This window comes from Vairimorpha necatrix, chromosome 2 (assembly GCF_036630325.1).
Source record: "Vairimorpha necatrix chromosome 2, complete sequence".
NCBI classification, from domain to species: Eukaryota; Fungi; Microsporidia; family Nosematidae; genus Vairimorpha; species Vairimorpha necatrix.
This window is the reverse complement of record NC_088817.1, coordinates 1,129,974-1,146,563: the sequence shown is the minus strand read 5'-3', so window position 1 is coordinate 1,146,563 and position 16,590 is coordinate 1,129,974. Positions and strand designations below refer to the sequence as shown.

General features: G+C 23.7%; 3 protein-coding genes across 3 annotated transcripts; 1 reads left to right on the top strand and 2 right to left on the bottom strand.

Moving 5' to 3' along the window:
• Positions 1-1,947: 1,947 nt before the first annotated feature.
• Positions 1,948-4,215, bottom strand: VNE69_02215 (uncharacterized protein; the record flags this gene model as incomplete). The annotated part of the gene is made up of 1 exon (XM_065472767.1): positions 1,948-4,215. The coding sequence occupies one exon, from the start codon at positions 4,213-4,215 to the stop codon at positions 1,948-1,950; it is 2,268 nt and encodes a 755-aa protein (XP_065328839.1).
• Positions 4,216-10,230: 6,015 nt separating this feature from the next.
• Positions 10,231-10,980, bottom strand: VNE69_02214 (putative SP-containing protein; the record flags this gene model as incomplete). The annotated part of the gene is made up of 1 exon (XM_065472766.1): positions 10,231-10,980. One exon carries the CDS (start codon positions 10,978-10,980, stop codon positions 10,231-10,233), a length of 750 nt encoding a protein of 249 aa, XP_065328838.1.
• A 3,727-nt stretch (positions 10,981-14,707) lies between these two features.
• VNE69_02213 (uncharacterized protein) lies at positions 14,708-15,766 on the top strand (the record flags this gene model as incomplete). The annotated part of the gene is made up of 1 exon (XM_065472765.1): positions 14,708-15,766. One exon carries the CDS (start codon positions 14,708-14,710, stop codon positions 15,764-15,766), a length of 1,059 nt encoding a protein of 352 aa, XP_065328837.1.
• Positions 15,767-16,590: the final 824 nt, after the last annotated feature.

Here is a 16,590-nt window from a genome sequence, read left to right as displayed (position 1 = left end):
AAAATTAAATGTTATATATTTTGATGATTTTTACCCATCATTATGATAAATAAATACATTAAATTAAGAATATTATTGTGATCAGAGGATAAATTTTAACGAGATTATTCATTTTCTTTGTATATTTTTTATAAATTTTTTTTTGTAGAGTGCAAGGGTGAAGAGAAACCATAAATAAAAACCGGGAACAATTGTGTAAAATCTATATTTAATCTGTACGTTAAATTCTAACCAGCCAAACTTTGGCGTTAAATTTTGTTGCAGAGAAATCGCATAATTAATAGAAATTTTCCTCAGCAAAATATTAATTCATATACACACAAATCACATCTAGAGTAAACTCGCGAGGGAGTACACTTAACAGGGTGCTTTTTAATATCTGAGGAAAGAAATATGCAAATTATCTCAGAAGTTCCTTCTAAGTCTAGTTCTCACTTCGAACTTCAAAGATTGCCCCCAAACAACCCCTTGCTTTTTTATTATACGGCGTTGACCACTGGTCTTGCATCATTTTTAATTACGTGTCTCAGAATCCTAAGGAAAGGCACAATACCCTCTTTTAATCTACTTCGTATAGTCTCTTATTTAGCTCTAATATCTTAATTAGAAGGCCCCAGCAATAGAATATTACTATACTGTATCACGAAGATTATTTTAAGTATCAATAAATATTCATAATAGACATGCTTTTTATTGCCCCGATTTTTTTTGTTTTAGCTGCTTTATCACTTATGCTGAACGCGCAAACGTTTCATTGAACATCTTAATGATTGTTTTTAATATTTCCCTATCTAATTTATTCCAATTGCATATAGAAGATGAAATCATAAATGACATAGGAATTCGAACATAGAAATGCCCAATCGCGAGCTCAGCCTTCCCCAATGGAGCAAAAATATATATAAGTAAGACCACGAAAGTATTTTCATCCAAATAAAAGATTCTTTTATTTTTATAAGTCTTTCGAGGCACTTTACAACAAAAAAAAACAAGTGCAGAATAGGATAGGAGGCGTGTTGGGCTTAAAAAAAAATTAACAATTTAATTTAAAGGGGAACTTATGTTACTTGATCCGATTTTTACTAGTGGCAACGCCACATATCGTTTATCGATAATGATATAAATATCTGACCTTTCACAATGATATGCATTTAACGTGACAAACAATCAAAGCTATACAAGTTTTTTTTTATCATTATATACATAACAATATGACTATGACGAAAAATAAATAACAACAAGGAAAGATTTTGTATATGAAAATTTAAAAAGCACATAAAAAAATTAGAGGCACATTAATAGTTTATATTTGTTACTGTTGTACAAGCAGACACGTAGTAAGAGAGATATTTAAAGCTGCAGAATAAGAAATTTGGCATTATAATATCTATAGCTATATTTAGAAAGCAGACGAAACATATGGCTATTAAAACGCTGTATATATAAGGACCATTATATTTTTATGAATTGAGGCTTAAGGCACAATAAACTATATACTATAGGTTCTCTTAAATATAAGATCTAACACATAAATTTTTACGTATGCGGTATAGCTTTTATTTTTATAATTAATTTTAAGCCTAAACTGTTTTAAGATTTTACATTGATTTTTTAGCAAATAAGTACTGCTTATCGAAGAAATGTCAGATTTATAATAATGAAATTTAAAAAGATCATTTAACTCTACAAATGAACTTAACTGAAAAAAAGATACTTGTAATAATAAATGTTACACTAATTTTGAGAATTATATAAATCTTTCAAACATCTCTTCAAATTGTACTTATATATATGATAATAATTTTTACAGGTAAACTTTGTCAATACCTTTATCTTAAATCGTCAATGTAGACTGTATTTTGATATAGTTTTTAAAAATTGCATACGTAATAAAAAAATTAAAGTACATATGCATATGATTAAATATTCAAATTTTATTTAATTTTTTTAATTATATTCAATTTTACAATTGTTATTTATGAATTTCATTGTATCGGCATCTATTTTCAATTCGGGATTATCACTTAGTACCTCTAATATATCATTTTTGCTCAAAAATTCTAGATAAATCAGTAATTTTTTTTCATGTTTTCTTTTATCTATTGTACCGTTTTCAAAATTATTCTCTTCTAGGGCTTTTAAAATTTTATACAGCTCCATTTTTGATCTATTAATTAAATTTTCTTCAATATATATGTTTATACCTGTTTTAAATTTGTCAATTAATTCTTTTTTGTAATCATTTACTGTTTCTTCATTTAGATTACTTTTAAACATTTTCCGAAAGTAATTACTTGCTGTATTATTATTTTGAATAATATGGTCTTTAAATACTTGAACGATCTTATATATACCTTTTGTCATCAAAGCATATTTGAACTTAATTCTTGCATCTTTTTCAAATATATTGGTAACATCTTTGTCTAATGCTTCTGCAAATATTGCATTTAAATTCTCAATTAAACAATATTTTTCTAATGTTTTTCTTATTTTATTTGTCTCTACTTCTTTTATTTTTCTTTCTTTTTCGTATATTTTGTCTTCTTTAATATCTTTTAAAATTTCGTTAATTAATATTTCAATATTCTTCTCTACCTTATTTTTATTAAGTTCCAATTTATCAATAGTTTTATCTTTTTTAGAGTATATTAAGAAATTTCTTGTAAATGTTCCACTTTTTTCTTTTAATAATGAAGTTATGGTACATAAGCGTCTTATGACCTTTCCTTTATGGTTTAAAATATTATCTACATGCATATTAACGACATCGTGTATTATTTCAGCTAGATCAACACCTTCTTGATTATAATAAAATTGCTTATCATTATTATTATTATTTTTCAATTTTAATATATTACCGATCTCTTTTATTGTGTTATATAATAAGTCGTTTGTCACATCATTTTCATTAATATACTTTTCCGCCTCTATAAGAATGCAAATTTTAATTAAATAACTTTCAAAACTATTATTATCTGTCAATTTTGGTATGATAGTTTTCGTCAAGCGATTTTTTATATCTTTAAACTCATTCTTAGAATGTTTATCTTGTCCTATAATGATATTTAGATCACGATGAACTATTTTGTTCATAGATAAAAACAGATGTGCACATAATAAATTTATAGCCGATTCTTTCCTATCAAGAATACCATAAAACAAATATTTTATCTTATCATCTCTTTTTAACAATCTAAAAAATAGATCAATGCCTTCTTTTGCTTTAGTATTATTAAAAAATGAAATTTTTTTTAAAAGTTGTTGAAATTCTTCAAAACAATTTCGGTACATACTATTTGATGCATTATTTGACAGATGATAAAAATATTCACCAGATCTTTGTTTAAAACTCGCCGCGTCACTATCAATTTTTATTTTAAAATCTGAATTCTTAATTTCATAATTACTAGTTTTACATTTGGCGATATATGGAGTTTTGCTCATATATATCAAATCATCATTAAATGATTTAAATATAATGAGCAGTTTCATGAATATTTTGTCATCAAATATAGGACTAGTAACTACATAATTTGTCTCATTTAATAAATAAAATGCTTCAACGTCAAGTTGATCAATATTTAATTCGAACAAATAATATATACCATCTATTTTCATAGGAAGTCTTATGCTCAATTCATTATGTTCCGTATTGTAAAACGTATGAACATCAAATACACTCATATACATTTCAGAATTATTTTTTTCTTTTTGGAATTCATCAATCACGTCTAATAAAAAATCATTTGCCTCACAAATATTATCATAATAAATATCCCATCCCTTCTTATTGACTTTTCTCAAAGAATTTATGTTTTTGATTGTTTCTATTACCTCTTTAATTAATAAACAAGTTAATGAGTTTAGTGAGTCGTAAATTAAATTTATAGAACAAGAAAAGTTATATTTTAGAATATTGATTATATATTGTTCAATCTCAAAAGTAATATCGTTTGCCGTTTTATCATAATACTCTATAATACAACTATCCTTGATTCTTGTTTTTGCATTGCTTGCCTTTTCTTCAATGTCAATGTAAATAATTTTTTTCGATTCATTGTATTTTAGATTCACAATGATATGAATCTTATATGGATTAAAAACCACATAATCTCTATAATATATTTTTTTCAACAAGTTATCAGTAATTTTATTAAGCATAATTTCATTGGTACAATAAATTAAAACTGGCAAAATTAAATGAAGGATTTTCATGGGGTTAATGAATTATTAAAATTTATAGTAGAAAACATCACTAGCATTTAAATATAATTGTAAACAAACAAAGTTAATTTTGGACATTCAAACTGTTAAAATGATTAAAATACTTAAAATTTTTTTGTGATTAGAGAATGTCAAAATATTTGACAGCATTTCCAAAATATTTCAATCGATTTATATGACATGTTTTTTCCTTTTGAAATTATAGCAAAGATTTGACTTAAAAAGAAATACAATAAAAATTTTGACTAGAAGGAGGCAATCTAAATGTTAACTCTTGCGAAAAAAACATTAATAAGAATATATAAATAATTTTTTTTTATATTATAGAATTTTAAATGTTTACAATCATAAAATCTACAATCATTTTTAATAAACTTTATCAATGAAATTAAAATTTTGATATGTTGACTTTTTCGGTAAAGTTGGCGAAACATGTTATTACATTGGTACTTATTTTGATTAAATAAAAAGCAAAGATATAATTAGATCTAAAAAAATCTTAATAAATAACATTTTGAAATATTATAAATTTAACATTGAAGTACATATAAAAAAGAGGCTAAAATCAGCTTTAGTGTAAAAAAAATGGGGGGGGTCAAAATTTTTAAAAAATTGCCATTTTTTTAAAAAAGGAAGGGAAGAGAAAACTTCAGAAAAAAAATGAAATGTAATTAAGGTATAAAAATATATAAAAATTGTATTAAAAGAAGTAAAATATATCAAAAACATAATTTTAATAACGCTTTAAAGGCGTCTTGAATCTCATTTCTTTTAATCATATATAGAGTTATATAGATTTCAGAAAGTTCATATGTTTTACACCTATTGGGTAGAGAGGCCTTTAAAGACCTCCAATTCCATTTGATGGTGTTTGTATGGACACCTGTTTCATTATTTCTAAATATTAGACTGTGATTCACAGTTCTATGGTCCGCGTAATGGCTTTTTAACGTTATATAGGCCTTCCACATATCGGAATAAAAGAAAGATAGATTTCAAATTTACATGCTTAAATAAGATCTGCAGCAATGTAAATTTGTTTCTTTGATTTATAATGACAAATATTATCTTCTTTTCTGTTGTTCTTTCTACCATCCCAAAACACCAAAATCCTTTAAGTAATTTTCCCCTGTGGTATTTATTCTTACCTATTTTACTTTCGTCGATCTCCACTATGATATTTTCGCCTCCTATTTGTTTTGTTTTATTTATATATTTTTCATAAATTTTTAATTTATATAATTTCTCAAGTGTAGCACTTACATTTTGCATATTACAGTCCAAATTTTTAAAAAAATGCGCTATTTTAAGTCTCATTGTCCATAGATAACAATTTTCAGCATAAGAATATGATCTATCTTACTATTTGAAAATAGAGTATTATTCCAAATTAATAATCTTTGGCCGCATTTGGGAAATTTACATCTCAAATAAAATGTTTCGTTAGATACTCTAGATGTATCCATCCACAAATTAAACATTTCTGTTTATATTTCTTTCTTAGCAGATGTTCATAAAAATCTTCAATTTCTTCTTTACTCAGCATTCCCTTCCTTTTTTAAAAAAAGGGGCAATTTTTTAAAAATTTTGACCCCCCCATTTTTTTTACACTAAAGCTGATTTTAGCCAAAAAAGATAATAATATTTGTAAAAAAAAAAATTAAACTTAGTTAACTATTATACAATACTATTTATAGAACCAAAATGTCTAGCTGATTTATAAAATTATTGATCAACAATATAGACAAAAATAAAAATTGATTAAACACATACAAAACCTGTATCATTAGTACTTAAAAAGGAGTTTTGTATTTAATTAGAATCATTGTTAATAGTTTATACTTCTTTGGGTTGTTACGAAACAAAATTTAAGCAGCCCCAAACAACAAATATTAACATTATAAATTTTTAAATAATTGCATTAATTGTATATTACTATTTTACATACGATTAGATAACAATTGAAATTAATAAATAAATTGAAAGCGATAATGTATTTATCATTTTTCGATTCCTATCGCCCTTATACTTATTTTTTTTTGGGGGTTGGTCGATATAAAATCTTTAACATGATGTATATCTTTTAACTAAACATTAGAAATAAATTCCCACTTTAACTGCAATACGTATACTAATTCATCATTTTCTATCCAATTTGAAAGTCGAACAAAAAAAATATGTTTTGAAATAAACAAAAAAAGTTACAATAAAACTACTAAAAAATTAGAAACAAATAAAATTTTATTATAAACAATATTTTTAATTATTTAGTTCATTCGCCTACTTCATCAAGACTTCTCTTATTATACATTAAAATTTCAACAAAGATAAATCTTGAACAATATAAATATAATGTTTTTTTTTAATATCAAGAAAGAATAAAAATATGTAGAAGGCATATAATTTATAAAAACAAAAAATATACATTTATAAAATAGTCTTATACAACATATCTAGCTATATTAATTTATAATGACCTAATAATGTTTGCAAGAGCACAAACTTTTTATTTTACATCTTGTATGTTTATAAAAACTATTGAATTCTAAAAAAAACAAAGTAATTGTATATACTAAATATTTAATTGGGAATTCAAAGCCTAAAAATTGTTTACAGTATTGTAAACTCATTGAAGACACGTTTAAAAATACCTAAATCAAATTTAAAGGCACAAGAATAAAAAAAGAGCAAATATATTAGGAATTTAACCCCCTAGATATATGCTAAGCAAAGAAAAAGTATTATATATTATAATTACTATTAAATTTTGCTTATTATACGAGCAAAAATGATATAGATAGAACCATCTTGGTATATGTAATTTTTTACTTTAATCTCCTCGTTCTCGCAGCTTCAACCTTTGAAAAAAAGGGCTAAAAATTAATTTCTGTATATAGATAAGAAAGCGGGAGACTAAAGTTAAAACCGGGAGCTAATATTTCCTAATTATCTGTATATCTTGTTTTTATTTGATTTAATCGGAAAAATTTATAGAATGTTAGGAAAACATTTCAAGCAAAAGTTAAAATATGTTAATAAATATTGATCTAAAAAGACAAAAATCCAGCAATTTACATTTGTATTTAAAAATAAAAAAACAAAAATCATTAAGAACCCTAACATATTATCTATTTGATAAAAGTAAATAATCTTAGATCCTGTCAAGTATGTTATGACGTGTAATGTTTATATCAAATGAATCAGAAAAAGTATAAAATTTTGGTAAGTAAATTATACTCTATCAATACTTAAGAAACATTTGGTTTATATTTAAATTTAATATATTGACAAAAGAGGTCGAAAATTAACATAATATGCATTGATATAAAAACAGGGCATGTCTAATTATATAAAAACACTAATGATTTACATTGATAAGGATTGCAAGAACAAACTGGATGAAAACAACAAAATCGACGAAGAAATATTTTTATTCACCGTCGTGTATTTTTTTTTGTTTGTCTCTCTTATATTTTTAACTTATATTGCTCTCTGCATAGCTAACATATGTAAAAAGTCTATTTATAGTGATGACAACGAAAAGAATTTCGAAAAAATAGAAATGTCTTAATTTAATAAATATAGTTTTTTGTAGTTATGATATTTATCGTCAATTAAATACTTTTATTTTAGGTAATACAAATAAAATCTAAGTAATAACTTCTATCGAGTGAATATGAACACAATTGTTTTTTCAAGATTTGACTGACGTTGAAATAAGGAATATGTTAGAGTATAAAATTACCTGAACATAAACAGAAATAGAAACGTTTAAAATATTAAAGTCTCAATGATAACATAATATAAATAATTTTTCGTCATTTTTTTTGGAATTGCCGAAGAATAAAGAACAAAATAAAAATGTCTAAAAACAATCTACTTCTTTTGCCAAACAAAAGAATCAATAATAATATTTTTTAATAAAAGGAAACTCTTCAGTTCGAATTTTTTATATTAAAGTTATATTTTTGCAAGAAGTGATATAATAAAACTTAAATTAAAATAACTACTGTTATTTTATTATGATCAGCTTGAATAAGCAATCCTTGTCTTCGGAAAAAAAAAACAAAAATTTGTTTGTGAAACAAAACTTTCATATTTTTAACAAATGAAATAGAACAATTCACGTTTTATTATCTCGTGCATAAGATATAAAATTATGCAATCAATTAACTTTTTTTATAATTTAATTTAATTGAAGATATAATGTAAATATCATAATGGTCGATTATAATTTTTATAACGAATGTTAATTATGAATAAAAAAACAACATAAATGTAATATGTCTATAGTTATCAGAACTTAGAAGGTTAGATTTTTTTTTTCAACCAATTGGCGCTAAAATAAATCAATACGTTTACATTATTAATCTGCAATTATGGTCAAAAATAACGGTACAATGTCTTATAATAATATAGTTGCCATGTCTTGGCGGTACCTTGTTGGTTTTTAAAAGGGAAATGTAAATAGATTTACATGTTGAAGAGTAATTCATATTTATTTAAAAATAATTTTCTTAAATAGTTTTTTCTAAATCAAATCAAATATAATTGGTTACACGAGTACCAATTGAAACATTGATCTGAAACAACTATTTCCGTGAGTATAATTGGTCATAGTGAGGGTATGACAATAGTTAATTGTAATTCTCGAATAAATCCTTTACATATATTCAAAGATCACTTTAATTTTTTTTACTTTTGTGGTTAATTTTACAAAATTTAACACTTTATATGCAATCTACCTGTATATATTGCAAAAATAAAACCATTGTAGAGATCCTAATGATGACAATATAAGCATTCTAAATATTAACAAGTATGAGAGTTTGATTGGTGCGTTAAGACAAAATTTAGTAATTTAAAAAATTGCCTTGTATAAAAATAAAAATTTGGTTCTATATTATTCTCTTTAACCATTGAATTTCCCCATTTTTGGTCTTTGCTTTAATGCACTTTTATTAATATCATGCCGAATGAACATAAATTGCTGTGAGTTTATAATATTCACGTAATTAAATTACATTAGAGCAGAAATTGCAGGTAAAATGCTATAAACAGTCTTCCGAATATTTCAAAAGATTTGAGAAAATTGATTTAAATGCTGTAAACACATACAACCCCCTGCTTTTACACTTTATTTGTCAAGGGTTTGTTTCTTTTTTGAATTTCAATATACTTTAAGGACATTTGGTGTAGAGAACGCATGATATTACAATTTCTACTACTATTGTGCAAATTTAAGTTGCATATGCTCTTCTCACATTACAATTATTCGAAAATTTAAAGTATAGAAATAAATTTTTTAACTGTATGAGAACTAAAATGTTCTTTTCTACGCATATTTTCAGCAAATAAGACATTACCGCCACACCATGGAATTTGTAAGCAACGAATTAATAATCCAACTATAAAACAGCTTAAAGATATTTATAACATAAAATAGATAAACCTTTTCCAGTTCGGTTATAAATATCGATAAAAAGGTATATTTAATCAATAAAAAATGAAATTATATAAAAATTAACTGACTTGACAATTTATTAATATTAATTATCGATATCCGCAAACTCAGATCGCTTATAAACTTAGTGAATCCAGAGTTTCCCCCTTAATATTAAATATTACAATAAAATCTACTTTATATATAACACGTCTTCTTTATAACTTTAAATAAACATTGGTATCGATTCGATTAAATGTGTAAAACTTTCATTATTTGCGTCGTTTAGTTCTATACCACAACTTTTGACGTAATTAGAAAAGAGTTTATAAAAGTTTTTTTTATGCATTGGGATAGATTATTTGTAACAATATCTTCAATTCCAATATTGATGTTTTTTAATATAAATTAGAGATTTAAATAACAGCGTTGTTTATCGAATTAATTTAAATAATGAGTTTTTGAATGCTAAATAATCAGGTTGATAGTCTAATAAAATTACACAACAACATATACAAAAACTATCATATATAATTTCATAAATAAAGGAAAATTTTTATTCTTTACCCAAAGCGAATAAAATTATTGCTTAATACCTTTTGGCGTTTAAATTTATCTGTTATTTCATTTTTTTTATATGATAAAGGAACTTTAGCCGTAACGACATTTTGTGTTGTATTATATTTACTACTAGAGTTTACAAAACCCTCTAAAAACATTTTTTGATTTTCAAACACTTCAAATAATACATCATCATCAAACAATTTTTCTATCTCCCTCTGAAATTCTGTTTTTACTTTTAATTTGATATTATTTCTTATACTGTACATTAGTATGGTTCTATCTGTGCTAGTATTAATCTTATAATTTCTACTTAAATGATAAATCAGTTTATAGCTATTATATGCTAAAGTTTGTATAAAACTGTTGAGATTTCTTGATTTTCTTCGAGGTCTTATGTTTAATAGAAATAATGTAACGTCTTTTTGAAATTTACGTTCTAGTTTTTTCATTACATTTGAATTTATTGGTTTTGATACATTAAAAAAAGAATACATAATTTCTATGACCGAAGAATCATACATTAAAGTTCTAAATACAATTTTGGATATTTTTTTTAAATTTTCAATATCAACATAATCATAATGAATGTAAAATGGCTGATTATTTATATCTTTTAAATCATAGTTACTATTTTGTGATTTGTATGTTGACGTCGGTATATTTTTAGATGTTGCATAGACTTCATGTGAATTTGATTCTATATTAAAGGACAACAAAGCATAAACTTGATATAAAATAATAAATAACATAACAACTAGGGTTATTCTAAAAGACTAAAAAATGAGAATTAATTGGAATTTATGCTGTTATTTATGGTTGTCGATCCGTAAATCAATAATATAGCAATGTTCAAGCATTTATTTATACTATCGTTTAATCTATGTACTACAACAATATGCATTTTCAATTTATATTTTGTATGTTCGTATTGTGAAAAATTTAACAAAATTATAGTTTACCATATTAATATAATGTTTTTGATATTTAAATCCCGAATACCAAGTAAATTCTTCGGCTCTCATATTCTAACGTCTAAATCAATATTGTATTTTGCGTAATATATCACTTATTTAAAACATTGAAATTTAATTGATTAAATCTTTATACAAATAAATAGCCAATAAAATAATCTTAACGTTATAAATTTTTATAAATTAATCAAAAAACATAGTTAATATATTTTATAAATTTTAATGAATCATAAATCATATATTCTGTTTATATGTAAACAAAATTAATATATAATGATTTTATAAAACCAAATTTATTGATAATATTTTTTAGCATAGATAACTTAAGAAAAAAATGAATTCGATTGATACAAATTGCATCTTACAATATTTATAGCTAATTTTAAACAACGGTTGCAAGTACTATACATTTTTCTTTGTGAGTTTCTGCCATTTGTGGATTGTTTATTACAACTTTGTACTCTTCAAGATATTTCTAAATGCAATTTATTATTTCAAAAGTCAAAATCTCAAAGTTTTTAGTTTAAATAGATATAATGTTCGGTAGAGATATAAAATAAATAGTCGGATTTTAAAGCGCTTTTTTGATCTATTTTATATACCAGTCCATTTTTAAACAATTTTTTGAATTTGTTTAAATATTTAGATGCCAATCTAGACTTTATAAGATTTTTCAAATTTTCACAAATGTTTATATTTTATTAGAAAAGCTTCAATTATATTAAGTATTTTGATTATCATATAATAAAAAGAGCTGTTGTTGATTATGCATAATCATTTTGCGTCTGTCGTGATTTTTTTCTAATTTTATTATGATAGTTGTTTCAAGTGTTCACATTTCTTCATTTAGTAAAGTATCACTTGATTAAGTTGTGACATGTCTCTATTATCTTTCCTTTTGTCAATAAATAAAGATTTAAACCAAAATTAGCAAATTTACTATAAAAATGATCAAAGTATAGTTATAAGTAGTTTTATAACAAAAAATTGTAGTAGACAGTAGAAAACATAGAATCACAGTTCTAAAATTCAATTCTTAAAACCATTATTATATGAAAATCTTATACTTGTTGAAATATCCAACAATTTTATAGTACTTTTTGTGGTGATACAAATTAGTCCTTTAAAACAAGGATTTTTAGCTTAAAACTTGTTGTTTATTTTCTCATGCATAGACTTTAACTTTAACATAACATATTTTTATAAATTTGTAAGGTTTAATATATTTTCTATTCTAGTGTATGAAAAATGTCTAATAGGATTTTTAAGACCATTTAGAATTTACTGATAGAAACAATTAAGGTCTAAAATTTTGATTTTACTCTAAAACTAATTATCCATTGCAAATTGTTTTAATATCTGGACTATGAGTAAATTTGCATTAACAGGATATTTAGTAGCACATTCGTAAAATAAATAACATTTTTATATTAAGAAGGTTGCAAGGCATTGTTTTTAATTACAACATCGCATTATCATATTTGACAGATTTTTTATAAATTTAAAATAGGATTTCTATATGTGGATCAAAGATTTCGGAAATTTAAAAACAGTAAAATAAAAATTAGAGAGTTCTACACATGAATAAATGCACTGTTCTTTTGTTCGCCAATTGTAAAGAACTTTTTGATATAAAGTTTATAAGAATCATTTACATTTAATAAACATAACGCATCAAAAATTGACCAAGCATCTATAATCAGCAATAAAAATAAATATTACATAGAATGATGATGTCGCTTAGGATTTCTAAGCATGCTAAAATTGATATTCTTAACGTATTTCAGTCTCTAAACACCAAAATTCATTTTATTGGCTGTAGAGCATAATCTTCAACGTGGTTCCTGATGTGTAGAGCAGATTTTGTTTTCAGAAGTTCATGACTTACTTAATTAATTCTTTACAAGAATAAATATTTCTACAAAAAACCATCATACCTTGTGTTTTATAAGTTGATGTTATAATGTATATTATATATAGTAAAATAGGAATTATTTATACATTAGTATGTATTAAAATTGGTTTTAATCAATTTTTTTATTTAATATAGATTACATCGAATATATAATTTAGTTACCAATTACTTGTCCATATTTTCAATATTATAGTAAAACATAATATAAAACATTTTTCAACATCAAATTGATTAGGTTATTTTTGTATTAACAATGTTTTAAGCTTATAAATAAAACATTATAAAATATCAGTAGATACGATTTATACACATTTAAAGACATTAGTGGCAATGTATTAATATCTATACTATTAAGAACATAACACGCCCTAATTTCAGCGATGAATATGTATACTCACAAAGTCGGCCGGCTTATAACAAAATGGCGTAAGATAATACACATAATGGTATTGAATAAACAAATTTTTATTAAGATTATAATATTTATGTCAAGGGGACTTTATTAATAAAAATTATATTTGTTTTAGTTATTAAATAACAGTTTTTCGTTTTGAATAGCATAATAGGAAAGATAGATTTAGAGAAAATATTCTTCTTTGAAAGGTGTTTAAAAAACCCAGTGATATTAAATCTCTAATGAAATGTGAGTGGTTATTGATCAATTTATTGTAGTGTACCAAATTTGAATATATATATATATATATATATATATATATATATATATAGGAACTATAAAAATAATCATTTGGAGAAATTAAGAAGTTGTACAATAGAATGTAAATTTTCAAAGTCCTAATAGTTCATAAAACAAAACATAAGAATTTAAAAGATTATAAATAAGAACATAAAGGAGGTTCGCAGATGTTGGATGATTTTTGAAAGTTTTATAAATTTCATATTCTTTATAAAATCCTAAAATTGACCATAAAAGATTTTTTTTAATGTAATCGACAGTCTAATTTATTTCACATATGATACTATGTTTCCTGGTATTTTATTTGCCGATTATTTTAATAAAACTTATATTTTAATTATGAACCAAAATGCAGTTGAATAATTTAAATTTAAAAAACTTAAATTTTGTGTGAAAAATATCTAAAAATTTCATATTTTTTTTGATTCGTATATATTCTTTTATATGAACAAATGCCTATAAATTAAATGATTATTTTATTAATTTAATTACTACATAATTGTTATGTTGGAGTTAAAGAAATCAAAGTTATGTTATTTGCAGCGAGTGGAGTGTCAAAAATATTAAAAAGAAAATTTGTATTCAGGATAAGATTTAAACATTTTTATTATCATGTTTAATGACTATCCAGAGAATAAAACCATCAAATGTTTATAAATATCTATCTGTAGACAAATAAAAATAAAAAGCGTAAAAAGAAACAACTTTCTACTTAAGTAAAGTAGTACTACAAGAAATTTGTTTTAAGAATGGATAATTTTTGTTTTGCTTTTGTGTCTATTTATATTATGTTCTTCATGAAAGCAAAAAATTATCGACCTTTTTAGAAATATATATGTGTATCAAATAAATATATTTTAGGTAGGTTTTTTAGAATTTTTTCTTTCCCCAACAAAATGATTTTTAAAATTAATTTTATAGTTTGTGCACAATTATTTTTTGACGATTACAAAAGCGACTCTATACATGGTAATATTGATAATAATTACATATCAATTATATCTTCGCAAGATCAATTTAGATTTCGACCTTACGATGAACTTGAAAAATACATTCATAACGAAAATACTTTAAAAAAAGAATATCCTAAAGATATAAATTCGTTAACAAAATCAACTTACAGTTCTAATTTATGTAAAATATTACATGAACCAAGCGATAAGTGTTCAAATTCTAGATCTATAAAAGACGAAATGAAATCACATTCTTTTAAAACTGAATGCGCAAAAAAAATTAATATAGAAACATCAAAATCTGCCAGTAACATCATTTTAAAAGAAACACACGCCACCAAACAAAAAAAGCATAAAATTGAAAATTGCTTAAGTTCCTTCCCTAGTCATTGTCATGATCAGTTGTGTGATTTTAATTCTGTAAGAAAACAATTTTCTGAATGTGAATTTCAAATTTCTTGTTTTATCAGAAAAATAAAAAGAATATCAATATCGAAGAATAATGCCAGTACAAAAAGTGAAAAATATAATCAGGTTGAACATGCAAAAGAATATTATAGAAAAATTTGTATAATCAAAAATGAACATACAAAATACATAAATCATCGACAATTCCCGAGGATTAAGAATTTATTGGATAGTTCGTGGGTGCCTCGTGAAATCAGAGATATAATATTTGAATATATAACATTATTTGAGCATTTTCTATCTGTGTATGATTTGAAAAAAAAAATTACAGGAAAAAATTTAACTAATACACATAGAATTGAAGTGCATAACTACAATGTAGAAATATTTTCTTGTTTTAAAGATATTCCAATGGCAAAAATATTGCAAAATCTGAGAAACCAATTGAAATGTTATCAATATAAAGAAATCACTACTCATAACAAAGTAAATATGATCTTAATTCAGTTAAAAAATATTTTAACTAAACTATATTCAAAATCAAAAAAAGTAATAAAATATTATGAAAGTTTAAACGAGATATTTAAAGAATAAAAATTTATTTTAAAAAACGGGAATTCGTTTTTTAAGAGAATTTTATATTAATAAATTTTACGTTCCTTAGAAATATATGTTCTATTTGATTATTATAAACATTTTGATAAATCTATTTATAAACAAAGAATTATGGATTATTTTTAATTATTATTATCTTTACACCCTATCATATAGGTCAAGTGTTGTAATGATTCGTTCTGCCACCTTTTTCTTGGTTAATGAGTCCGATTTTATAACTAGAGTTATCTTCGGTGATATGTGCTTTTAATATATTATTTTTTTACATAAATTAAAAATATTAAAAAATCTATAATCTTATACATGCTTCGTTATATATATAATACATTAAAAAATTAGATAATTTGTCCTACTAATCTCAGAAATGTAAATAAGAGGTTTGATCAGGAGAGATACTATTATTTACAAAAGAATTTAAGTTCCGAGACTGCTAATATAGTTCTTAAATATCTAAACAGAAGGCTAAGATTGTTACTTCTTTTGTTTTTTGATATTTTTTAAATAAATATAAAATTTTTCTTTGATCAATATTACAGCAGATATTATGCGTAAAAATGAATAATTATGCCAGAGAATACATTCTGTAATCAAATTTTCATCCGAAAAATGTAATGCCGCCTTAATTTTTTGAGAACAGCATTAACGTATTAAGATTCTAAAAAAGATAGAGATATTTGAAGCGGAATTGAATTACAAACAATATTAATTATCAATGCTTTTCGATCATTATGCAATTAAACTGTTACATATTTAATGTCGACATAAATTTTTATGATTTGAAATTAAAATTAGGAAATTCGCAT